The sequence below is a fragment of the Monomorium pharaonis genome, chromosome 8 (assembly GCF_013373865.1).
Source record: "Monomorium pharaonis isolate MP-MQ-018 chromosome 8, ASM1337386v2, whole genome shotgun sequence".
Taxonomy (NCBI): domain Eukaryota; kingdom Metazoa; phylum Arthropoda; class Insecta; order Hymenoptera; family Formicidae; genus Monomorium; species Monomorium pharaonis.
The window spans coordinates 20,350,987-20,377,328 of record NC_050474.1 but is presented as its reverse complement, the minus strand read 5'-3'; the positions used below and the strand labels follow the sequence as shown (position 1 = coordinate 20,377,328).

Sequence of the window (26,342 nt, the reverse complement as noted above, 5' to 3'; positions counted from 1 at the left end):
AACAAATACTCTGAAATCACAATATACTATATTTTAATAAAAGTCTCATTTATCTTTGTTCTCTATAATTTCGGTTGTATTTCTATCCTCTAAAATTTGTTCTACATCTGCGAGGCCTTCCTGTTGTTTTTTCTGGATACGTTTTGTTCTGAAAGTCTGTTTCCTATCTATCATTTCCCTTGAAGGTCGCCTCAGGCGCTTTAACTGTTCCTTGATAGCTGGGATAATCCGTATCTTAAATTATAACATGTCTTAATTAGATGTGTGCACACGTGAATATAAATTTCTCTAAATATTTTATTGGATTCTTGTTTTTCGACAATAATATTAAACAAATCTCAATGTCTTTAAAAAAGCATATAAAGCACATTTATATATATATATATATATATATATATATTTAAAAATTACAAGCTGACCATCTGAAAAGATAAGAATGTTCTCTTTGTTACAAATGATGCAACATAATCCTATATTTAAAAATCAAAAGTTAAACACCTCAAATATTTCTAATTTCTACTTGTAAGGTTCCCTGAAAAGATAAAAATTATTTCTTTGTTACAGATGATGCAACATACAATCCTGATTTTCCCACCCATCACATGGCTGATATACTAAGTGGTACAGCAGGATGATATCCGCGATATAACTTTCCATCCTTGTCGAAACAAGGGATAGGCTCATGTAATGGTCTCTGCGTTATCAAACTGATATCTGGTATGCACAGCTTTGCATATTTCTTTATCATATTTCCCCAAAGAGAATCTTCGTTGATTGTCGAATCTTTTAAGCAAAAGTAAGACCCCCAAAGCTTCGAATTCAGTATCTTCTCATCCGGATGAGTCGAAGCGTGATGGAGCATCCCTTCCGACGTTAGTTCCTCGATTACGGCTACCGTATCGCAACGTGTGAATGCACTCGGCGCGTAAATGTCTTGTATAAGATTATCACCAATGTATACACATCGCTGATTAGTTTTTCCCGTTATACGTGCGAAAAATTTTAATAGATCATTCCAGTTTCCCTGACTGTATATCTCACCCCGTTTCAATTCCCGGCTCGCGACATTCGTTTCATTGTTGTTTTCAATGTCGAAAAATGATCGATTACTGCTAAAAAAGCCTGGTTTTCTCGCGTAACACACCACGATATCGAAAAGGGACCGCCAGTCCTCCCCGAGAGCGTAGCTCGCAGTGAAATTCGCGAAATTCACGTGCGATCCGGTAATAAGGAAGGTCACGGCTTTCTTTTTCACTTCTCTCAACCACGAAATTGTGTCCGTGCTGCATTTGCGCAAATACTTCTCCGGATTTTTCTTGATATAGCCGAAAATTCCCTCGCCCGTGTCGAAATGCTCTTTAATAAACATGTAAACCAGTCCATCCTTTATGTCAATCCAGCTATCGTACTTGTCCAAGGGGGATCCATGCTCCTCGTCGAGCGTGTCTACGACCCGCGCGAACGCGATGCTCGTCACTATGTCGAAGTAATCCAACAGGCCCCTGACTTTCTCGGACAGAGGACCGTTCCAGGTCTCCAGTGAGTCGCGACAAAAAGCATCCGTCGCCTCCCATCTCTGCTCAGGATATATCTCCCTTATCTGTTCCACGTTCAACAGACGCGAGCCGTGGCACGCACGGCGAATGACGCCGTCCGGGCTCACCCTGAGCACGTTTCCCCGCTCCAGGTCCAGTAGCAATCCCTTCTGCAAAAAGTCCAGGTCATCGTCTGTCAACGGCGCCAGCAAACGCTTTCCGCTGTAACCGCGCTTGTCCACCAGGAATCTGGCCAGTATCTCGTACTCCATGTGCACCAAGTTCGTCACGTTGTAGCGCAGTAGGGTGTTGTCCAGGTCGAAACCGATGCAATCGTAATCCGTGAACTTGAACGACGATCCGTCCATGTCGTTCCTGGCGATGTCACTTCTGCTGAACGTCGTGAGATCGTGTCCGCTGTTAGAAATTGTACGCACGATCGAATCTGGAGGGACCTCCGATTTGCCGGTTGTTACGTGTTTTTTATGAACGGAATGTCCGCGTGTATACGATCTGACGATACGATAGTGAAGACCTACGTCTTTAACGGTATCACGTAAAAGTAGGTTTCTAATCATCACGTGATTTCAACATAATGATAATTGACGTATTTACGTAACTCTTTACAACTTTGTGTATAATTAAGTTATACGGAGCGGCGCATGCCGGCAGGAAAGTCGCAGATCGGACACGTTTTCGGAGTTTCAGACTGAGCAACCCTAAAACGCCAAACACCCAAATCCTAGACACCCTAAGCGAGACGCCGTAAAGAAGGGACAAAAAGGGAAGAGGTTTTCGCAGGTTTACGAGAGGCACTTAACCTAACCTAACCTAAACGCGCGACTAGATCAGATGTTCGCGCCCGAGGCATCGTCATGGAAGGGGAAAATTGCGAGGTAGAAAATGAGACTCACGTTCGGCGGGACGTGGACACTGCGGATGTTCCTCGCGTGCACGAAGAACATGTCGTACCTGAAGGAGTCCCCGCGCGGGTCCGTGAAGACGCAGTCCCTCATCACGACGTTCATGTATCTGAAAAAGGAAAACGAGAGCGGCACGTTCAGAGACGAGCGAATCGCATTGTTTCACATCGAGCGGTCGGATGGATCGATGGAAAGTTTTACCCGGAGGGGGGAAGGGAAGAGGGATATCGGCGATCGCGATCTTTTTACTCGGAACTCGTCAACTTTCCCGTCGCGAACTTTCGAATGCAACGATATTGATTTTTAGCGGCAACTTCAGGTCGCGGTGAGAACAAAAAAAAAACGTTCGCTTACGGGTCAGCATGATCGACGACGCCGACGACCGTCGCCTCGTTCCGTAGGTCCACCGTCGTTCGGTGCTTCACCACGGCCTTCAGCAGGATCGCCAGGGAGTTGTAGAGGAAGTACTTCTCACGTTTCGTGTCTCTGTCCATCGCGAATGCGAGCGTGAAACCGAAATGAAATGTTTCGTCGCCGCCGGCGGAATAAACTGTAGCCACGTGACGGATCATGTGACTGTCGCGCGAAAAAACGCGCGTAAATCGAAACCGAATTTCGGGATAACGGTCATATCTTTTTCTCTAAAACGTGAAAAGCGAAAAGTTTCTTCATTCTTCTCCTTTATAATAAAAGTTTTTATTTTTAATATAAAATAAAAATAAAATGTTGAATGCTGTTGTAAAATATTTAACACTTTTCATTCCATTTGATTAATATTTAATTAACTCTGTCTCCTCTCGATTGTAGTTGCGCTATTATGTAACATAATTATGGACAAAACTGTTTATGTAAAAATAAATGATTCGATCGGATTCTCATCGTGAAACGTTTGCTGTATGTCAGAAGAATTTTATAGAATAAAATTATATTTATTTCGTCTGAAATATATTTAATTATTATACGTTTAACAGAATTGTATTTACTTTATCTGAAAATGATCACAATCATTTGCAGGTAAGACAAACGCATTTCTCCAATTCCCAGCACAATTTTGCACTGATATCTAACATGTAGAGTCAAGTAGCCAATCGAGAAAATTCAGTTCTACATTATTATTCTGTATCTAGTAGAAAAAAAATTTGATTACAACTTTGTTGAAATTAAAATACTTCAGTTAATTTATAATTTGCTTCGAATAGGTCTCGTAAAAGAAGCGTTTATCATGCGAAGAAGAACACTGCGAAGCGCATGGGATAGATAATGATAGAAGGTGAAGTCGAATTTATGCAAATGGAATGCACGAGCAACGACAATTGTAATAACTCAATTTTCTCGAATGCATTAATTAATTTCATCTCGAATTGCTCTCGCTCTTTTGCGATCAGAAATTACGCGGGATGTTAAATGCGTTATCGTGGAGAGATTCGATTTGTCCTCGTATTATACTACCACCGTGAACCCGATGTTAATCTATATATAGTCACTCATATAGCCGTCATTGCTAGAGGAATTAGGTTACTTCCCAACGGATATACAAAGGGGTCTTGTAAATGGTCGTATCCTACATGCATCTAAAACAATCACGCGCAAAATATTATATTTCCGTAACTGTTACCTTATATCTGTTCACAAAGATTGGATAGCCGAAAAAGCTGAATGGAATATAATTAATTATAACACACGGTAAATAAAGTCCCGGAAAACATTATGTAATATTTTGAAGTCATTTGAAAAATGTCTTAAAATTTTCTTTTGACTTTAAGATTTTACATTGCGATTTATAACGCTTTTTAGGTATGGTTTTAAAATATATTTGAACTTTAGATACGCATAATTTTACAGTTTATATAATAAAAAAAGTATAATGCAGTTCAGATGATAAAAAAGCAAAAAGAGATTCTAAAAAATTAATATAAATCGACACGTTAATAATTTTAAATAATTTTGATAATAATAAGTAATAGATCTATATAAAATATACATATATGTATAATACTATAACACTATTCACTAATGATGCATACTTTGTAACTGTTTAAAATATAATAAAATCTCTATTAAAAATACAAAACATTCATCTTGTAAATAAACATATATATTTTATATAATACGATTATCAAAAATCTCATTATTATTTCATTTGTGTCGTATATAATATATTGGATTAATATAATTATATTTATTTTATCTACTGGGGATCGTACTCGACTTCATGTCGCATTTGCCAGATTCGATGCAGGCCGTTATGCGCGTTAGTTAGAGACAACGTTCAGCTCCCTTCGAAGCTCTTCATCCTCTCATTCCGCTTTCGTTCCTCTATACCTTCAATCTAACGTGCCTTACGTACGGGCGACGTTAAGCGGCGGTTTCTACGAAACGCAGATCGGGCAGCGGCATTTTTGCTCCCTTCGGCGTTTATTATTCGGTGCCGTGCGACCCGCCGCGATGAGTGCCTTCTTCCTGTGATCTAGCGGTCTCTCTTTCTCCTCGCGATACATCTCCGTTCATCTACCCGGTTGGTCTCCCCCTTTACCCCCTTTCGGTGCGCGCCTTTCGTCTCCCCGTGGCCCTCCCCCGAGCGCGCCCACTAATCAACTTCCTGGATGGGGCACATTATCGGCCTGATTGCAGGCAGATCTCAACGCCGCGGCGCGATACCTAGCCCACCGGCGCGGCGGCGGCGGCTAGGCAAATCTATCCGATCTCTATCTCTCGGCAGTCGATCGCGCGCGCGAAAAGCATCGTCGGAAGAGCCTCTGCGGATGTCACTCGCGCGCGCCCGCAACCGATGGTGTTGCGGTGCAATGATCCTGAACGTAATAGATCGGTTGTGACCTCCTTCGGGGTCTTACCCCGTAACCGTCCCCCCCTCCCCCCCGCGGCGAGGGTCATCGTGGGGGACCACCAGCGTTCGGCTCTTCGGTGTGCAATGCTTACCGCCCTGACGGTTCCCGGTGGTTCGCGCGAAAGGATCGTCGTGTGTCGTGATGCGCTGCCGAACGCTGTGCGCACGTGCCCCGATAATCGTACGCGAGTAGAGGCGTTTCCTCGCTGTGTTTGATTTTCTGCAAAATTTCCGGAGAACGCGAAGAAGAGGAAAAACAGACGCGGAGGAGGCGGACCGTGACAGTCCGAGGGAGACAATCGCGAATAAGCACTTGTTTTTTTTTCCTATGACCGTGGAAGCGTTTTAAATTCTAAATTCATTCTCTCTAGATTCGCGAAATAAAGGAAAGCACTAAAATATTTTCTTTAATTTCTTAACGCTGTAGAGCCCCAGATAATTTAATTGCATTAAGGAGAAGTAATCGTACGAGGGATTAATATACACGTTTCCTCTATTACTTGGTGATCCAGAAAAATTATGGACGACGTCTCGGTGTCTGAATAAAATTCACGATGATTCGTGTCGTGAAAAGGCATATTAGCGCCGTCACGAGGGCCGCGGGATGAAGACTCGCAAGCCCTTATATCCCGACATTCCTCGTGCTACGTCTCACCCTTAAATCTTGAAGCGACGTGTCCTCGAGGAAGCTTGAAGGATGTCTTTGGGGAAACGTATTTCCGGCGCGGTTGCGGTTCTCCGCGGTACCTCGACGGAGGCGAAGGAGCCCGGCGGCCACACGTAAAAGATTTCTTACGCTTTTGTTAAAAAAGTTCGAGCTCCTTCTCACCTGGAATGCCTTCCAGGTCGTGCGTAGAGGAGATCGAGAAGATGACGTCCGAGGAAGAGGTCGAGGCCGAACCGCAGCACAAAGTGACGGCGCTCGACAGGTTACACATGGTCAGTAAAGTCTTTTTCAAGAATCATATTTATAGTAACGTAACCGTACTCTCAATTTCGCGGAAGACGATTAAAAAGTTGAATCTTAATTTTATCGAGGGATTTTTTTTTTTCGGGGAAGAAAAATATCACGCGTTAGAAGCCTATTAAATTTTATTGCGCGTTCTTATGGGGAACGTATAGGTAATAGAATGGATGGGAAGTAACATGCTACTGGCACTGACCATCGCTGGAGTTTTGCTGGGTCTGGTTCTGGGGTTTCTGGGTCGATTGGCGGATCTCACACCGCAATCTATAACCCTCGTCAGCTTCCCGGGAGAGCTTCTTATGCGGATGCTGAAGATGTTTATCCTGCCACTCATCATCTCGTCGTTAATTTCCGGTAATTATAATTCACCGACAATTCGATCTTGAGGACTATGAACAGAAAGAGAGAAGAAAAGACAAAGTGTAATTATTAAATATATTATTAATGTAAATATATATATTAAGAACTAAAAATTAAAATTTGAGTGCCAGCTTTTTGTGTTGGATTCAGTGGAAATATCATATGCTTAAAACTTTCCGCGACTCGCTTACATGTTCTTCTTTGTGGTACAAACGAGTTACTTGCTTATTTCAGGAATGGCACAGCTGGATGTCCAAAGATCAGGAAGGATAGGGATCAGAGCATTAACGTACTACTCGATAACGACGATTCTCGCCGCTATCGTGGGCATCGCGATGGTGCTGATGATCCATCCGGGTGACCCGCGAATCAAAACCGCGGTCGCGGCGGTGGTGAAGGCCGAGGAGACGAAGGTCTCCACTGTAGACGCGATCCTCGACATAATTCGGTAATATGGAAAAGCCACCTCCGTGTACATCGCGCCTAACAATTTCGTGCCCTGAAATCCCCTGTAATCTTTCGTTCTCAGAAACATGGTGCCGGAGAACCTAGTGCAAGCGTGCTTCCAGCAGGTTCAAACGTCCTACATGAAGAAAAAGGTGGTCGTAATCAGCGGCGGCGTTAATCAAACCGAGTACATAATGGAGCCGACCTTGGTTTACAAGGACGGTACGAACGTGATGGGCATGATCGTGTTTTGCATCATCTTCGGCGTGCTCGCGGGCCAGATAGGGCCACGCGGCAAACTGATGGTGGACTTTTTCGTGGTGCTGAACGACATTATCATGAAACTCGTCACAATCGTCGTCGTCTGGTATGAAATAAATAATTTATTGTCGCATCGCGCGTTATTTAATTTTATTTTTAAGCATTTGCAACATGCAAATCTTTCTTTCTGTTCTATTTTCCCTTTTACGACAATGCAATCGGCAATCGCTGCAGGTATTCTCCGTTCGGAATTATGTGCCTGATAGCTGGAAAAATCATGTCAATCACGAATTTGGCGGCAACCGCCCAGATGTTAGGTCTGTACATGGTGACAGTTATACTAGGCTTGATGATCCACGCGATCATTACGCTGCCACTGATTTATTGGTTTATAACCCGAAAGAATCCAGCGGTGTTCTTTAGAGGCATGATGCAAGCCTGGATAACAGCGCTGGGAACCGCTTCAAGGTAATTATTCATCTGCTCAGTATTTTTTAAATAAATTTTAACTTTTCGCAATCATTGTAAATATTAGGAAAGAAGAGTTCAAGTATCTAAAAATTTAGCTGGATACAAATCTAAAAATAATTTTATTAAACCATCAAAATAATGATAGAGAACATTCAAGCATGATGAGCAATGCTGCAAAAAGTTTTAATTACATTCTAGCAAATTTGAGCGTTCTACATAATTATTTTAATAATTTAATAAAATTATTTTCAGATCTGTATCCAGCTAAATTTTTAGCAAAACCGTTCTTTTCGTGAAATTAATTCAAGGTTTACTTCAGAAATTATTTTAAAATTAATTAAAAATTTATAACATCATCGATTTATATTTATGGAATCAATTGTATATAAAATCAATTGTATATAAAATTCAACTTTCTTATTATGACCAACTTATTAAACATTAAACGTAATAATGACGTAATAGCAAAGACATAATCGATATAATGGCTTATAGTGCAGCGACCTTGCCTCTGACTTTCCGCTGTCTCGAAGAAAATAACAAGATCGATCCACGAGTGACACGTTTTGTTGTGGCGGTCGGTGCAACTGTAAATATGGATGGCACAGCTCTTTACGAAGCCGTAGCCGCGATCTTCATCGCACAATTGAATGGAATCTCATTGGGATTCGTTGAAGTCATTACTGTCAGGTGAATAGAACACGATTTTCTTTCTTTTTCAAACTGCTAATCATTTTAAACTATTTTGAGCTGCAATTGAAAGAAAGGATATCAATGTATTTTTTTAATTAAAAGAACTTGAATTTTCTCCTTCAAGATTGTTCTTTTTACAGTCTTACAGCTACTTTGGCAAGCATTGGAGCTGCAAGCATTCCTAGCGCAGCCCTGGTCACTATGCTGTTGGTGCTGACTGCCTTGGGTCTCCCCACAAACGACGTCTCCCTGTTATTCGCTATCGATTGGATGTTGTACGTTTTACATGCCTATTATTAATCAATAAGATTAGAGCCATATAATTATAATTATAACGATAAAAATAATTGTTCTGCTTCAAGGGATCGGATCAGAACTTCAATCAACGTTTTGGGCGACGGTTACGGGGCTGGTATAGTTTATCACTTAAGTAAAGCGGAGCTCGATAAGATGGATGAGGAAAGGAAACTAGAGATTTTGGAAACCGGAAGACCACTCGAGATCGCTACCGAGGTTCGTCGAGAGGAAACCGGGGCGCATGAACAAACTTCAGAGACAAAAATGTGAGGACCTGTTCTCAGTGAAGTCGTAATGTTGTTTCGCCGAAAGGGAATTTTATCCGTCAGTTCGCAAGAACTACTACTCGTCCGTGTGTTAAATATATATAATGCGATTGACTTTCACTGCCGAAATCCAGTTTTTCCCGTTAGATAAATTTAATACACATCCAAATAAAAGCTATATGTACAATTATTAAGAACATTGTAGGTACGATTTGGATCTTATTTAATAATATATGAATATAGGTTTCTGTAGCGAGTGTTAGCTGACGAATGGATAAAGGCGTTAAAAACTGAAATAGAAAATGTGAGCATATCAAGTACAAACTAACGAAGTTAGTTATTGAAAGTTGTATATCGATTTCTTATTTTTCCCCCTAGTGCGTGAGACTTTTTTGCTTTAGAGTACCAAAGAATGAATACAGACATAATCGTGTACAGTAAAATAAAGATATATGATGCAAGAAATAATTAGAAATTGCATCTAGCAAAAAAGTCATCAAAGTAATTAAAATGTTTATCGATCGACAATATTTAAAAAGGAAATGTTACGTCACAAATAAATTTAAAAGATGTTTAAATGATGGTTATTAAAAATGATATTAATTATTGTTTAAAATAATGATTGATTATTTACAAAATGTTCATAACCGTTGCATGTATATGTATATGTATATTATTGGTTACTAGCAAACTTCAGGAAATAATTGTAATTCAGTGATTAATAATTTATTATGCAAATATATATATATAGATATATATCATACATCTAATAAAGAATATGGCTTCTATATATAATATTTCTTTTGCATTGGCTTTTATATTGTCTATTTTTTATTTACTTCAAATATTGAATAATAAATGCCACAATGCCGTTTTAATGAAAAGTGTATTCTATATACATATCGACATACACATATCGACTTGTACATCACGTGAACGCTTTACCGTTTATTTGGTCAACATCCAAAAAAGACTTAAATAATATAAATACAATGACTGTCTTATAGTAATTATGCAACTTTACGTATTTAAATAATTGCGTGAGGTCACAATTGCTGTGAGTCATTTGCTCTTCTCCTTCTCAGTAGACGTGAACCATTCCATATAAAAATCTGTTTATAATCATTAAGAAATTTATAGCAATAAATCTAATATAAATAAAGTAATCTATAAGAAATTTATATAATGATTTATATGCACATCTACAGCTATGTTACACATTGTTATTTTAAAATGACAAATAATCAACTATCAGGAATTTTACTAGTATCATTATTATATCATGAAAAAGGATACGTCCAGAATAAAACGTATGTCTGTAAAAAGTTGCAATCATGTTAAGGAAAAAATATAGAACAGCTCCTGAAAATAAAGATTATTGTTTAGAAAAGGATACGCAAAGCCCTCCAAAGAACCCGCTGGTTAAAAGATGCCGCCTGCTAATGAAATATTTCCTCCACTGGCCACCAGCTTTCATTAATAGCATTGCCTATGAGGATACGCATGAAATATTACATATAGTATTGTTGTTAACTATTACCACAGTGCTCTTACCCACAACCCGAAAACAGCAAAGATATAAAATCCGAATCCGTACAATCCGGTCAGTCCTAGCAGTCCAGCTGTACCACCAGACAAAGCTGCCATCGAAATCTTACAATATTCTACTACCGCGGCATTGTTCGCAACTGCCGATTCGCTATACGCGATGATCTCTACAACACGCAAATCGTACTTAGTACCTGTACTTTGGTCACCGTTTAGCAATTAATATTCTACTTGGAGATGTAAACAGAAACTTCTTTGAAAAAAATAAAAACTCGGAAAAGTTATTAAACTACAAGGTTCATTAATCGTGAGAAGTTAATTGTTTGTATTTTTACAGACTAAACAAATAAGCAGCGAATTCTATTGTATATGCTGCTACGGTGAAATAAATAAATAACAAACATAACCTCTTACAGGAGATTCTGTATGATATTCCTCAAACTTTCACTTTTACCGCAGTTGCATTTATTTTCGAAATTAATTTTCATTTCACTTACCCCCGCTTTTCTCTTGCTTCGTTTTTATTTTCCCCAACATCACTTTGTCAATTAACGGGACGTTAACCTAAGAGCGAAAAAAAATTAAAGGTACAGTGACTGTAATCAGCGACTCGAGCAGACTCGAGTCAGCCAGAATCAGCTGCTCCGGCTGCGCCTACCAAGCCATGTTGGCTTCTGCGCATTCGCGGCAATTGACGGCGGCAAGTTCAAAGACAGTCACGTAACTAGTGAAACAATGTCATATTGGATATAATGTTAACAGCTGGCAGTTGCTCAATAGACAATTGCTTAGCAACCATTCATCAAATGTCCATCGATTATTAACAATTTTGAATTTTTAATGGCACATAATATGCAAATAAGATTGATACTTTTTTATAATTTTATACTCGTTAGAGAATAACTTATAAGTAGTATAACTATATAAGTAGTATATAGTGTGTAAGATCGTGCTTTATTTATTTCCTGAAGAATCCATTTTGTCGCGTGTTTCGCTGACAATGATACGTTACGTTGAAAAACTTGGCAAGAACCGGTGGCAACAAAAGCGAGATACAAAATTATAATAGTTACTGAAACTTGAGAATGTTATAAATCAAATATCGCCGAATAATTAATTTTACGACAGCTTTTACCGAATTAAATTTTGAATTTTAATTCCACAGTACATTTATTTATGTTAAAAATTTAATATACAAATTTGATATAAAATTATCAATAAGTTCCTGATAAATTATTTAATGGAAATACATGTAAAATACATGTACATAAATAATTTCTTACAAGATACATATTGTATTCACAAATTATGTAAATTGAAAATAATTTTGTAAAACATAATATTAAACGGTGAAATAATTTATTGCAATAAATAATAATTATTTTTTTAATTTGAAAAGTTTAAGTGTCGGAAATATATCATCCATATTGTTTCTTATTATTGCGAATTCGCCAAAAGCCTTATACCGTTACAGATCTTGAACGTGATAATTTTACAAAAAAAATTGTTATTAAAAAAAAAACAAATAAGGAAATAACACATCGAATCAAATTGTGTCATACGAGAAGTAGTTTTATCTTTCAATTTATTGCGCATTAGTTGAAAAGTCACTGCCCTCAGGTGATGCCGACGTAGTGGCTCCCTGAGGTTTCCTCAGGTACGAGGCGAAACGCGCGGAGCGGAGCGGCGCGATTCGCTCGGCTCGAAGCTGAAAATAGCCGTCGCTTCGCTCGGCTCGGCATAGCTCCGCGAGCTCCGACTTGGAGATATTTCGTCGCGGGGGTCCGATCGTACAGGAAAGCAGGAGGCTCGGCACCCCGCTGAGTGAAACCCTTCGGAGCGCGAAGTACACGATTCCTTGTACCCCTCCGCCCCCCCTCGTGCGTGGTGCTGGTGGTGCGTTTGTCGTGCGTGCGTTTGCGAATTTCTACGTCGAGAGTTCGCTGATTTGTGAAGTGAAAGTGAAACGTTAAAGCAAGGTGAGTCGTTCCAGGGAGGAGTGAATCGTCGAGTTTTCATTTCATCCCTTGTCATTCACGCGCATGTGGACTTCGAGAACGAAACCACCGGTTGCACCCTGTTGCTCATAGGGCGTGTGTATGTGAATGTGCGTCTGATTGTATACGTGCGTGCGTGATACTTTGAATGATGTGATTCTGAGGAAGATTGTGGTGCTTTTTCTGCGTGATAAAATTCAGGCTTTCTTAACTAATTAATTAATTAATTCCGCGGAGTAGTTCTCTTGGAGTGTTGTAGGAACGTATGTGAATGTAATTCTGTACGAATTTGGGATATCATAAAAAAAAATCATATACGATAGCGATCTTGTGCCATTTAACACACGCGACATAATCATGAAATTAATTTTAAAGTCAGGCTTGGTTACATGGATGGAATGCTTAATCACAGTGTTGAAAGAAACCTTAATTAATTTCACTTTTCTCAATTTCGCATTTTCACACAATTTTAAAGAAGTGTCCTAAAATTAGAAATTCAGTTTTATATTCTTATGCAATGCTGCTTTTTGGAATAGCTTTGCCAAAAAAGTAAAAAGACATCGTAAAAATGTTTACCGAATATTCCTTAAGTGTCATTGAAATTTGATTTTAAATTAACTAAAGAAATACGGTTTCTTTGACAAATTAAATCTGAAGTAGAAATGTATATTTTGTTATCAAATTTTTTTATAAACAAAAAAAAAAGTTAGAAATAATATTTGCCAATATTTCGAATTTTTCTGAGTATTCTACCTTTTTAATGCTATTTTGTAATATCACTGTGAAATAATGTTTAAAAGTGGTACAATGAATCGTATCTGATATAAAATTCGCGACATTCAATATCGCGACAGAGAAGATATAAGAAATATTAATAGAACACATGTTAGAACACATGTAGAGATTTTATCGACTGTCTATGAAATTTTTATATATCAATTCCTAAAGTTCCTAAAGTTTGATTTAACCGCGAATATATAATAATAGATATCCATGATTATAATACAATTTTACTACAAATAAACTGGTACTACAATTAAACGTTAAAAAAATTTTTTAAACAGACATCCACGTGCATTTCGAGAAAATATCCTTAACCTTTGATTAAGACATTAAAAACGATAATGAGTAGGCGACTCTTGCTAAGCGTATGGGGATATTTCGGTAAGCCATCGCGGACGCATCTATTTCTGCCGCGTTGCTGGAAATAGACTCTCAGAGAAGGTAAAATCAACCAGGCGTAATTCTGTATCGATGTATTGCATCGTTGCTGCCAAACGGTAGTTTTTTTTTTACTATGCAGCTGTTAGAAGAATAGGGAAGAAAAAGAGGGAGGAAAGAGGGAGATAGTAAGAAAAAGTGGCAAAATTTTCATCTTGTAAATACAAATATAAACGAAGTATTGCAATAATGTGAAAGCATCCAATAATGCATAATTTGCATTTTAACTAAAATTTTGCGAAAATAAAAAGCCAACACGACATTCTAAGACTTCAATTTTTTATAAGTTTAGAAAAATATCGTCATTTACTATAATAAACATTTTTTTATAAGCAATTAAATATTATTATACAATTATTTTTATTCTCTCTGTATGATATATTGTATAAATCATTTATCATAAACGGAAATTAAAAAAGAGCATAAAGAATATATTACGACAAATTATTAAGAATTAATTTTAAGAAGATTAATAAAAATATATTGTGTTAGATTAAAATAACAGAATTTAATAAGGCATGAAAATTGTCGCGTCAAATACACTGTTTGACAATATTCAATTTATAATATTCTCAAGTTATAGTAAACATTTATTTAAAATAATCTTGTGCTCATTATAATGCCGTTTTTAAACGACTAACAATATGCATTATTCATGTAAAAACTAAAAGCTATTATGTGTAAATAAACTGAACTTAATGTTATAGTCAACATCGTGTAATAATATCGTTTATAAAACAATGATCGGTATTTCTAAACTTTATCGGTATTTCCAAACAGTTTGTACTTTTTATGCTTACAACAATATATAAGCGGATTGGACTCCACTCTATTTGTGTGTCATTTTCCGTTTTCGTAATCCAAGGTATTTACTAATTCTGTGACGCGTAATCCGACGAAGTAGTCACTCATGACTCATTCATGAACCTTCGCCTTTGCGTTCATCATCATTGAAATAAGAGATGTGTTTACGAAACTATAACGTGACTGTAAAATTGCCGAAATACATGTGCCTCGTCCATGTAATTTAGATTTTTAATACCTCTAAGCGTTAATAACCAAGTATTAATAACCTGTTCACAAACACGTGATGCTACTTCGTTTGCGAAGACTAATTTGATGGTGATCCAGGTAATATAGAGGGCCAAGATTGTGTTCCTTTAATTAAAAATAAAATATATAAAACTCAAAGAGTCAAGCTGTCAAAAGAAAAGGCCATTTATACAGCAATTTAAAAAGAGCATAAAACTTTTATTTATCGTAACATAGTTCATTTGCGACGTGTTTTTAGTCTTGAAAACTATAACTTTCCCTATCGCATTATTAATATTTATTCGAAAAGGGAGGAAAGCAAAACCCTCTAAAAATATGTTCACGATAGACGAACGGCTGCGTAACGCAAAAGCCATGTAACACAGCCGCATAACGTGGAATTTTTCACGTTAAATGGAATCTCGAACATGCGGAATTTGATTGAAGGTGCGCTTGCGCGAGGAACGTCGGCGAGCGGTCTGGTCTGGTCTGGGTGCCATCCGATCAGCAGTGGGTGATCGTCGGCGCCCTACGACGGTTCGGCCCTCCGACGTCGGCATCACCGTCGTCGTCGTCGACGTCGTTCTCGACAAGGCGAAGAGGCCGGGAGCCCGTATAGGGACGGGAGCATGCCGTCCACGCGGAACTGCGTATGACCGTTTCGAGCATCGACAAGGGTGCCTCGGACACCAAGTGATCCGCACGCACACCCGCGTACACGTACGCACGCACGAGCGCGCAGGGGGTGACGCAGACGGAGGAGACTCGTCGCGTGGAAGCGCGCCGAAGGGATGGCCGACAGCGAGGGTGGCTCCGAGCAGGACGACGTATCATTCCTCCGCACGGTAAGTCCTTATTTTACCCCACGTACTTCTGAGATCACGCGACAGAAAGGGGCCATTCACTTCAGAGCTCAGGGGGGATGCTGGAGGGATTGTAATCAGAGAGCTCGCGCGGAACGTCTCGTGATGTAAAGCTAACTTCCGGAGTACGAGGAAGATAACTTGGAGAGGATTCTAATCTCGTGATTGATAAATTTAGGAATATTAAAAAAGAAGAAAAAGTCGAATTTTAAAGAAAGATTGAAAAAAATGAAGTACACTTTTCTTTGACAACTTGCTTACAATTAATTTTCTTTTCTGGACCAGTCTCTCCAGTATTCAGTATAACATGAAGATGTTTCAATCGCTAATGGATATTAACAGGCAGGTTTTTGCCTCGATCCATCAATTTATCTGCGATGAACTAGACGTAGATTACATAGTTAGATTATGTAGGAGCGAAGTTTACATTAAAGACGGGAGATGTGATATAAATGATGTACGACGGTTATCGATAGGTTTGAAACAAGCTGAGTGTTAATACGCGAGCAAATGCGCCCGCTAAGAGATCACGAGGAGGTGATTCGCTTTCAACGGTGATGCGGTGATACGTGTGAAAATGAATGAATGCCGATGCAGTTGAGGTGGAACTTTGTTTGCACTACCAGGAAGTGGGTAGACTACGCATTGCGCGAGGCGAGCCGGTGCATTATGCATTGCATTGATACAGTACAGTGATAAAATATTACCATATAGCTTCACAGTTATGACTTTTTTAATGCACCTCGGCGAAAATATCGATCAGACGCGTCTATAATCCGAAAAATATTTAATTCTAAAAAGAATTTAACTGTTGCCGTTACATTATGTTTTTAGATCAAATTACAATGTATTTTCGGTTAGAAGAAATTAATCCAATTTGCGAAGTACTGGTAACTAAAAACTCATTTTTTTTGTCTTGATAGGTTTAACTTTGAATGATTTTTAAGATGGGCCTAAAAACTGCCTGAAAAAAAAACTGCCCTGTTTGTTTCAATTTACAAGTGCTCGCGTGCAATTTCTTACCCGGAAAGTCATGACAAGAAAAACGCGTGCGGTTTTAGCGTAACGTGGAAGCACTTAAAGTACCTTGCAGCATACAGCCTTGACCTCATTCGACCTGCAGAGATCAAGTACTGGACGCGTTGAATATAGCCTTGTACTTTTGTTGTTGCGCCGTGATATTTAATTTATCTTAATTATTCATTCGTTACCTGTGGTTGATTATCGTAATATAGAAAAATATATCATATGCAAATATTTTATATATTTCAGTCAGTCGTAGCAAACGCAAATATTCTTTTTTTATTACAGTTATAATTGCGAAGCGTTCATCATCTTTATTTTTAATACTTTATTAGCCGTCGCACTTACATTTCAATTTCTTGCGTAAAAATATATTTATATAAAAAAGGAATAAAACACTAATTGTATAAATTGTACAGTTTGAAAAATATTCAACTCACAAAATTGCTCACAAATTGCATATAATTGCGTGTTTTAGTTTTTAGTTTCATGTTTATTAGAATTGTTCTGCTATTCTTTTTCATTTCTATCCAAAACTCGGAGCTTCAAAATGCCAAAATATATATATATATATATATACCAAAAATACACACATAATAACGTTTTACGGATACTGTTTTGTACTAAAGCTTTGAAATAAAATAAAAATTCCAAGGTCGAGCACGTTTGAAAAACGAGCGAAAACTTTTAACGTGTCGTTTTATATCAACTTGTTCTCCCTAGTTCCCTGCATTTTTCATGTAATAAAATTTGTTCGCTCTTTTGTTGATTTCATTCTTTCTAGAACATTTTAACGGCTATCGGAAGTTTCGTTTCGCTAAGCACAGCCACGTCTGCGTATTGGTCTTCCACCTCTGCGTCTCATCCGTTCTTTTTCTGCCAGCCGTATGTATTTCATCCTCTCCTCTTGAGGCAGGGCGCACCACTCCTTGCCGGCCTGCCGGGCTACTTCCGTCACGCGTTTCTCGGGCATCTTAAAGTACATCTCGAGAAAGAAAATGATGAAGGGGTTCTGCGAGATGATTCTCCGTCTGGCTCTCCTCCTAGATCTAGATCGGGTTCTGGTTCTTCTCCCACAGCGGCATAACGCTCTTCTTCCGTCCCTCCGCCTGCGACGATCCATACGCGTCTTCTCGAGATCTGTATCTTTTGTCTGCTCGGTCATCTCTTTATCCGGTTGTTCAGCGATTCGCCTGCGAAGAGTGATTTAGTCGGTTTCTCTCATATTATCGTGTATTCTATTATAATTAATTATAAATTACAGCAAATACAAATATATTACGTACAAATTGATTAATTATATATTACAGATATAATCATATCGTTTATGTTACGTATTTCTACAAATTGCACTGTTAACGCATATGTTTATTATGCATTCAATATGCGCGACCGGTAATTAAAGCAATCAGAATATTCGATTTTCGTGCAACATTTGGATTTCCTTCAAAGCTGCATTCGCAGATTGTTATTCGTTGACTCACTTTACGATCCGCGGCAAAAATTTTACGACCGCGTATGTATATGTAAAGCACGCGGAAACATTGAGCAAAATAAAATTTATTGTTTTTTTACTTTTTAAATCGGAATCAATAACATCTTATTGATTTACCGTTACTATACTTGTAACTATAGTCATCAGTAACTACTGCTAATTGTAAGAAAAGAATATTCTTATTAATCGAAATCAGCGTATTATCACTGAAAGATAATGTATATATCACTGATCAATAAAATTATAAATAGCATTGAAATCAGATTATTCACGGTCTTTCAGTGAATGATACACTGATTCTGATTTGATTTAGGCCATTTAGGCCCATTAAATTTTAGGGGAACGATTTCGATCATCGAAACGACCGTGACTATCTTCGCGGGATTAATTATGAGCTTTCATGCTTCCCCCGAAGAATCGATGTAGCGAAATCGCGTGTGAAAATACATTTCCGCTAGATTTGCATCGCGATAATGCACCGTGCAAAATCGGACCGTGACTGACGCCGGCAAATTAGTCGTTCTTATGCGAAAGTTTCGCACCTTTTGACAGGTAACCTTTCGTACGCAAATGGATTACGTAGAATACCGAGGATTAGGTAGATGCCGAGTACGAAAGCGGAGTATCGCTCACCTGTCTTCGTCGGGCCTTCTCTCGTAAGTGTTACGCTCGTCCATCCTCCGTCGTTTCTCGCCGTCACAATTTTCACTTGTAATTTGACTTGTAGCTTGACGGAATTTCGAAAGAAAGGCGAAATGTCGTCCGCATAAAAACATTTGAAGTTTTACAAACTTAATTCTCTCACTTCGCACGTCCGAGAGAATAGAGCCGATGGATATAGGGTTGGCCCTATCGATTTACGCGACGTCGCGATAACAATAATTTCGTAATAAGATCGAGTATCACAAGAGTGCGCGTCCCGCCGGGGGATAAAGTTTATATTATATAGCCGCGTGCAAAGTTAAATTTGTGTGTAACTTCGTAATTACGATCATTTCAACTTCGTCGCGGAAATTGCTTCCGAGCAAAACAGGCACTCAAGCGGCGTCACCCTGAATTTTAATTTATTAATTCAGAATATAAAATTCAAAAGAATTACAACGCAACTCCGAAAAAGTCAAATTATTCAAATCTTCTTGCAGACAAAATGAAAAAAAAAAAAGTATGATGTGGTGATGTAATCTCGAAATAGCGATATTTCGAAATTTCTTCGTTAAACAATGATAAATGGAACGCTTTCTACTTATAATGAAGTCTAATAATGACAAACTTAATAATAAGTGAAACTTAAGAAGCTTCTCTTTATTTGCTCCATTCCACCATTAAGTTTGTAGATGTTATCGTTCTTAATTACATTTCAACTAAGTCTTCGAGGAGACTATAGTCAAGTGATTCATTGTATAGTTTGCTGACTGAACTTTGCGCCACGTGCTGCGCACGTAGCATGTGTCGCGTGCATAGAAATCTAGCGAATCTAGCATCCCCGTCATATCGGTGTGTTATCTGTGTGTTCTTCTTTAAAGTCTCTTCTTTAAAGCTCGGTCTCTCTTTTTAGTTAATTTTAGAATTTAATGCGGCGCGCTGCTCTGTCTGATCGATACGGCTCGCGTAGCTTTCATTAGTGATGTCGCACATCGAAAAGTGATGAATTTATAATTAATACACACCGCGACGCGGTGTGCGTTGGATGCAACGGGTATCGAACAACAAGCGATGTAGTACACGCACGACGGGAACACCTTTCTAAAGCCCCTTCCAGCTCACTGGTGCCGTCACGAGCTCACTTTTTTAGCGATATGTTTATCAAACACCCTGTCACTTTACAGGCTGATACTTCTAATCAATTGAGGAAGCAATGCTTTGTTAACCTGAATAAATTTGAGTTAGAAAGGATTGAGTAAGACTTCGAATTCTTCAAAAGAATTAAACAAATTCAAATTTTCAGAATCTCGATTCTAATTCCATTTACTTTGATCGTGAATGTATTGCGCAAAGCAAACTTTCTCATGGACAAGTTTTTTCTTCCGTGAATATGAATAAGAGCCTTGAAATATGTAATATAAAGAGTAAATATGATTTATAGATGACATTTCTTGATTTGATAGAATTATAGGGGCTGTCTGCTCGTAAAATGAAGGTTTACCCTTGACCTATGCTGCAATATGTGTAGTTTCGATCGTCACCAGGCGCCGGAAGTAAACCATGTATTTGGTTCATTATCAATGCACACATGTCGCTCGTCCATCCATCAAATTAAACACAAACAACAATTATATTTTAATATTGAGAGATAAAATTGAATATAAAATTCTGTGCAACTTTCTATAACTCATTCATTATTAATAAAATTGATAACTCATTTATTATTGATAAAACATTGCATATCAACCATTTGAATCATTTGATCGATTTTGAAGACATGCAATTATTATAAATTAAGAAATAAAGAATGATACATAAACATAATTAGAAAATAAAATAAAAAATGCTTTAAAAAATTTTTTTAATTAGAAATTTTTATTTGTTTATTATTATTAATTTATTGCGTAAATTAATAGCATAATCATAAATTGAAAAATTTTTTATATATTTTTATATTTATGTAACATTTAATTAAAAGCGAGGATAATACAGTTGACAATATATATTTATAAAACCATCTGCGTCAACAACGAATTGACCGATTGCACTTTATTAATATCTCGATAAACAAGATTAAGACCACTTTGCCAAATTTCCAGCGGAAACTTTCGATACTTCGCGTGTCTTAAGAGCAAATATACGAGCTCACGTATTGCGAATCGCGTGCCATTCCGTTTAACTCGGCAGGAAGTTATGTTAATGTGTCCTTTAACACTACTTTCTCATGCATTTCTCTCCGTTGTATTTTAATTTTTTCAAAACAAGTAATTACGTACACATCGCCGACTACGTTCGACAACCGAAAACCTTCGAATTATATTCTTACTAAAATATATAGAAATATATAGAAATAGTAGGTGTGGTTATGGTGACAGGTAGGATACGATTAATATGATCATGTAAAAGCAATTTCATTTGCCCGAGCGGTCCTGCGTCCCGAGTTCTACCATCGATTCCAATTTAACTTCGTAATTGGTTGATTGCCTTAGATATGCCGTGTTGTCGCAATCTTGATTGGCAATAAATCGTGCTGATTAGCGTCACAAATTGGAAAATATCTTGAGAACGAATTGCTCGCAGGTACAATCGATTTTTAAACCAAAGACTGACAAGCGCACGCACACTTGATCTATTTCTATTCTACTTAATATTGCAATTTCTAACAGTTAAATAAAAGTAAAACGGTAAAATAAAAAGGTAAATTAAAAGTTTTATTTTTTAAGTAATCTCTAATATATTTACAATAACAATTAAATAATTTCGAGATTTTGAATTGGGTTATATACTGCTTCATTTAGAAGGATGCTCAACAGAACGAGAGCACTTAGATAATTGTTCTGCGACTGTTATATTAATTTCCTTTCCGTACCATTAAAACTGGGCTTGGAAATTGTTAACCGCGATCTTATCTTATAACAACTCATTACACATAATTTATATATAGGTGTGTACCGATTGAGAGATCGGAGTCATCTGTTCTAAGCAATATGTAATTAAAAAAATAATGAGATAAAAGCAATTCTTCTTCCCGAGACTTTAGATCCATTTCCTGCAGCAGCTTATAAATTTTTCATTCGGATAGTCGATTACATTTTCTTTCTTTTCTCTTCTTCCTTCTCTAACATCTCTACTTAAAGTTGAAGGACATGAATATATAATTCTTTGCTTATATTAGCAGACCAAGTGTAAGGAAGAACCCCTTGATATAAGAAATTATCCCGTTTTTTTTTTTTTTGAGATTACAACAGAAGGAAAGGGCAAAGAGGATGAAGCTTGGAAAGAATAAAATCCACTACACAAAGGTGGATAGAAACTGCTCGTTCAAGGGTTAAAATCGAGCGACGCAAATCGAGTGACTCACACTCGACGAGCTCTTTTCGTGGCGCGAAGTTATTGCGAGTCCGCGTTAAATAACGTCGCTTCCCGCGTCCCTCTCGGCGTGACGGCGTCCAAAGATTACGAGGTTGCACTTCTAAGCCGGCATACTTGTGTATCCGGTGCGTATTCTTAAGGTCGTCCAAATTGGTTTTGGCAGCGGCAGTCGCGTTCTGTCGTTCGGCCGGCATCATAATTTACGCGATTTCGCAAAATCTGCATTATTGCTACCGCGATGAAATTCTTTTTTTTTTTAAACGACATCATTTAGATCAATATCAGTCCGTCGGTCGTCTTGATCGACCCCCTAATTTCGCATTTGCAAGATTCACGTACGAATCGTTACTTCGTAGAATCATCTGTTGCGGATTGCGCAAGAAAATTGCTATGCGGTATTGCGCATTATTGCAGCAGGGCAAACATCAACGCGATGTAATCACGAGAGAAATTTGCGCTGAGGTCTCTTGTTAATTTACACTGCGATCGTAAATTTTGAATTTAAAGCGGTGGAAATGTTAAATCCCACGCTAAAGGTAAATCGACAAAATTATGACTGCATTAATTAAATTACAACATATTGAAATATCATATGTTAAAATAAATATATAAAATTGGTTTTCAAAAACTGCCAAATTTACCTACTTCTAAAACTAAACAGGTCCAAAAAGTTAATTTTAATTTTTAGGAAATAAAAAATTTATCTTTAAATCATTTATCATTTATTATATAAATATGGCAATTTTTCTCTAGGCATAGGTATTTTAAAAAATGCTGTAAATTTTGATTAACATTTTAAAAATCCATTTAAAAAAAGTTAAAAAACATCTGGACTTGTTTAATTCTTGCGAGAATTTTATATTTAATACTAATTTATATTTATATTTCCCTGTTTGATTCTTTCTTGCTGGGACTAAATTATTCACGCTAATCCAAATTTAAAAAACATGGATCCTTACTTAATTTTTGTAAGAAATTCTTCCTATATAAATGAGCATTTAAAAAATTTTTTTTTTAATTATTTTAAAATTAATGTATTCTGTCTATCTCTCTCAGTTTTATATAAGAGTTTCTACAAAAGGGAAATACATTGTGTTACGTAAAACATACATAAAGATATCATGTAAAATTTACAGGAGGATATGGTATGCCTGTCCTGTACCGCAACAGGAGAGAGGGTCTGCCTGGCAGCCGAGGGTTTCGGCAATCGACACTGTTTCCTCGAGAATATCGCGGATAAGGTAAAAACGACGGCGAGGAAAAAGCAGTTTCTTTTGTCTCGTCCTCGCGCGCACTCAATTAATATGTCCTCCCTTTCCAGAACATACCGCCGGACCTGTCGCAATGCGTGTTCGTGATAGAGCAGGCCCTCTCGGTGAGGGCCTTGCAGGAACTGGTCACCGCTGCCGGCTCCGAGACGGTAACGTATAAGTTATCTGCCTAATATCGCGTACACTCGTATGACTTCAGCTTTGCCAACGAAACTCGTAGATCCAGGGAATAGTCGTAGCTTGTATTCGGCATGCGTACCATCAAAGAAACAACGATCCCCTCATTTCAAGGGAGGCGAACCATTCGAACACTGCGGACGACGAGGCTCGTATAGCCGAGCTCGACTCATACGATATTGCTAATTGTAGTCTGCGCGAATAGCCTACGATCTCCACCGCCTCGCGACTCTTTACGTTCTGATTCGAATTAGTTGTCGAATTAGGCTACTACACGCGCCGACCTGGATAGGAGTGGGCCATAAAGCGCGCCCCCTTCCCAGTCTCTGTGTAAAATGTGAAAGATTCCCACGGACAACACGGGGTCTGAGAGACATTTAAAAAGGAAGAAACGCCCGGATGGCGTCCGAAAGGATTGGGATGTCCTCTGGCGTAACACATCTTTACAACGTCTGTTAGGTTTTTAGGTCTTTAGGTTTTTCACTCAACTTCTCCGCCGAACAATTTCCGAAAGATTCCTGACACGTCGGAATAGCTTATCTTGAATGCACGCAACCCTCCGCCGCCGCCGCCGCCGCACCCTTTTATAATTGTGGCATGTGTCCGTAGTCGTGTCTAAAAAAGATATCACGTTTCAATTTCATTAATTTCACGTTATATTGGATCGTTTTCATCTCCATTTGTGGTTTTTGTCATTCGAAACATGCTACTATCGTAAAAAGGACAAAACACGCCATCTAAAAATTAATCGGCAACCCCCGTTATCATCATTACGAAACACATTTTATTTCTTTCTTTTTCTCTTCATCTATCCTTCTTCTTCTTCTCTCTTTCTCTTTACAACAAATTCAAATTCGATACTTGACGAACGAAATTCATTGCCTCTTATGTTTCTCTTTGCAGCAACAAGACAGTTTAGTAAGTATAATTTACATACCATCTGCGGGGCGCCGTAACGTGCTCTTGGGTAAAATAATCATTTGTTTGTGTGTTGGAACGTCGTGATGTCCGATCGAGTTTGGGTGAAGATACAAGCCGTTCACTTTGCGACAACGGCCACTGCCAAATTTCGAAACACGATAGTCAATGCTCACGTCTTTATTTAGCGTCATACTTAGGCATGGTTCTACATTACATCTATCTCATGTAAAGATCGTACGCGATGCAGATTTACAAATAAAAAAAATCTGATTTGTACAACTCTTAAGATAAACAATTGTTTCTATGTTTATATAATGACAAAAATTTAATTAATTATTTGGTGAAATTTTAAGAATAATTTTCTTTTTGCAAAATTATCTTTATAGTCGCCAATACCTTTTTCTCCAAATATCGAGACGTTATTTCACCCATTGATCGATTAAGTGCCTGAAGAAATACGATTAACATTAATATAACGGACATATATTGGGGATTAATAACAGCAACCGCTTTCTTTCGTTTGGCTTCCTAATGTAATTAACCGTCTACGTTAAAGACGCGTTTAGCGATCTGTGCCGTTCAATTTACGCCTACATGAGCTTCGCATCGTAGCTTAATCAGCATTTATGGCCTTCTCTTATCAGTACGCTTGTAGAAGTTGTCTAAGAAACTCTGTTATTTTGCGTACTTTATTAAAATCTCGTATATACGGTACATATTAAGTAGAGAGGAAAATACTGTCGAGCATACGAGGGGTTGCAAGGGCTTTGACCAATCCTTTGATGCTTCCAGGGAAAGGGCACCGGGTCGGGACACAGGACCTTGTTATACGGTAACGCCATATTATTGCGACATCTTAACAGCGACATGGTAAATTGCTTTTCTTTATAATAACGCCGGTTTTATATGCCGCATTAATTTTTTCATGGTTACGTAAATCTGTGATCGTGTGTGACCGCAGTACCTGGCGTGTCTGTCCACGAGTTCGTCGAACGATAAGCTAGCCTTCGACGTCGGTCTACAGCAACACTCTCACGGTCGGTGCAACGCAATTACGTTTCAACTCTCAACAAACTCTTCTTTTGAAGTTTTTCACATTCCACATCTCTCTATTCTGGCATAGTATACCGCTTTGTTGAACATTCACGAGTAACTTTTTTAAATGCCGTTATAGACTTCACAGAGAATTGAAATAAAGTTGAGGTCTAAAAAAACAAATTGCATGTAAAACTGATAAAACTTTTCACGGGTCGACAGAAGTACGAATGGAAACCTTGCGATTCGGAATTTCTTAAAGTTTCATTCCCGCAGGCGAGGCGTGTTGGTGGACCGTGCACCCCGCCTCCAAGCAGAGATCCGAGGGTGAGAAGGTGCGCGTGGGTGACGACCTTATCCTCGTTTCTGTCGCCACCGAACGATATTTGGTAAGTTTGACAAAAAATAATAAGGCGCTTCAAAGCTAATTCCCGTGAAATGAAACGAAGGTTCACGTACGTCTTTGTTTTTTTCAGCACACGACGAAAGAGAACGACCTCTCGGTGGTAAACGCGTCTTTTCATGTGACACATTGGTCGGTGCAGCCCTATGGCACGGGTATCAGTAGGATGAAGTACGTCGGTTACGTCTTCGGCGGCGATGTATTGAGGTTCTTCCACGGCGGCGACGAGTGTCTGACCATTCCATCGACATGGAGTCCAACACCCAGTCAGAAGTGA

General features: G+C 38.3%; 6 protein-coding genes across 18 annotated transcripts in view; 2 read left to right on the top strand and 4 right to left on the bottom strand.

The window, feature by feature from the left end:
* Positions 1-2,653, bottom strand: part of LOC118647059 — a 47,458-nt gene extending 44,805 nt beyond the window's left edge. The window contains exon 1 of the mRNA XM_036291238.1: positions 2,450-2,653. The gene's annotated coding sequence lies outside the window, so the exon portion shown is untranslated. The remainder of the gene's footprint in view (positions 1-2,449) is intronic.
* Positions 127-2,443, bottom strand: LOC105833299 (5'-nucleotidase domain-containing protein 1). The gene is made up of 2 exons (XM_012674941.3): positions 579-2,443; positions 127-234 (listed from the first exon to the last, which is right to left on the bottom strand). Exon 1 carries the CDS (start codon positions 2,111-2,113, stop codon positions 599-601), a length of 1,515 nt encoding a protein of 504 aa, XP_012530395.1. The 5' UTR covers positions 2,114-2,443; the 3' UTR covers positions 127-234; positions 579-598.
* A 3,347-nt stretch (positions 2,654-6,000) lies between the features above and the next one.
* Positions 6,001-9,803, top strand: LOC105833301 (excitatory amino acid transporter). The gene is made up of 9 exons (XM_012674943.3): positions 6,001-6,083; positions 6,149-6,242; positions 6,426-6,624; positions 6,865-7,078; positions 7,160-7,444; positions 7,573-7,806; positions 8,305-8,499; positions 8,643-8,777; positions 8,865-9,803. The coding sequence occupies exons 1-9, from the start codon at positions 6,001-6,003 to the stop codon at positions 9,067-9,069; spliced, it is 1,644 nt and encodes a 547-aa protein (XP_012530397.1). The 3' UTR covers positions 9,070-9,803.
* Positions 9,804-9,934: 131 nt separating this feature from the next.
* Positions 9,935-11,269, bottom strand: LOC105833296 (ER membrane protein complex subunit 6). Its single transcript, XM_012674934.3, has 5 exons — positions 11,111-11,269; positions 10,620-10,780; positions 10,462-10,554; positions 10,362-10,381; positions 9,935-10,177 (listed from the first exon to the last, which is right to left on the bottom strand). The coding sequence occupies exons 1-5, from the start codon at positions 11,148-11,150 to the stop codon at positions 10,147-10,149; spliced, it is 345 nt and encodes a 114-aa protein (XP_012530388.1). The 5' UTR covers positions 11,151-11,269; the 3' UTR covers positions 9,935-10,146.
* A 1,113-nt stretch (positions 11,270-12,382) lies between these two features.
* Positions 12,383-26,342, top strand: part of LOC105833294 (ryanodine receptor) — a 41,059-nt gene continuing 27,099 nt past the window's right edge. For 8 of the 13 annotated variants that reach the window (XM_036291484.1, XM_036291480.1, XM_036291483.1 and 5 more), the window contains exons 1-8: positions 15,655-15,708; positions 23,395-23,499; positions 23,580-23,678; positions 24,610-24,624; positions 25,420-25,497; positions 25,589-25,664; positions 25,939-26,051; positions 26,139-26,338. In XM_036291484.1, the coding sequence (XP_036147377.1) occupies positions 15,655-15,708; positions 23,395-23,499; positions 23,580-23,678; positions 24,610-24,624; positions 25,420-25,497; positions 25,589-25,664; positions 25,939-26,051; positions 26,139-26,338 (740 nt within the window). Of the gene's footprint in view, positions 12,593-15,310; positions 15,709-23,394; positions 23,500-23,579; positions 23,679-24,609; positions 24,625-25,419; positions 25,498-25,588; positions 25,665-25,938; positions 26,052-26,138; positions 26,339-26,342 lie in introns of those variants that run through there. The other 5 variants (XM_036291486.1, XM_036291489.1, XM_036291487.1 and 2 more) reach the window with 2 other exon arrangements.
* LOC105833297 (fidgetin-like protein 1) overlaps positions 17,811-26,342 on the bottom strand; it is a 45,776-nt gene continuing 37,244 nt past the window's right edge. The window contains exon 3 of the mRNA XM_012674935.3: positions 17,811-17,942. The gene's annotated coding sequence lies outside the window, so the exon portion shown is untranslated. The remainder of the gene's footprint in view (positions 17,943-26,342) is intronic.

Bases quoted from the DNA above. Each gene is read 5' to 3' on its own strand.
- LOC105833299 (XM_012674941.3), bottom strand. From the start codon at position 2,113: ATGATTAGAAACCTACTTTTACGTGATACCGTTAAAGACGTAGGTCTT.
- LOC105833301 (XM_012674943.3), top strand. From the start codon at position 6,001: ATGTCTTTGGGGAAACGTATTTCCGGCGCGGTTGCGGTTCTCCGCGGT. The intron at 7,445-7,572 runs GTATGAAATAAA...CAATCGCTGCAG, and splicing joins GTCACAATCGTCGTCGTCTG to GTATTCTCCGTTCGGAATTA. The intron at 8,500-8,642 runs GTGAATAGAACA...TTCTTTTTACAG, and splicing joins GTTGAAGTCATTACTGTCAG to TCTTACAGCTACTTTGGCAA.
- LOC105833296 (XM_012674934.3), bottom strand. From the start codon at position 11,150: ATGTTGGGGAAAATAAAAACGAAGCAAGAGAAAAGCGGGG. The intron at 10,781-11,110 runs GTAAGTGAAATG...TGCGTGTTGTAG, and splicing joins GAAGCAAGAGAAAAGCGGGG to AGATCATCGCGTATAGCGAA. The intron at 10,178-10,361 runs GTATCCTTTTTC...GATTATAAACAG, and splicing joins ACATACGTTTTATTCTGGAC to ATTTTTATATGGAATGGTTC.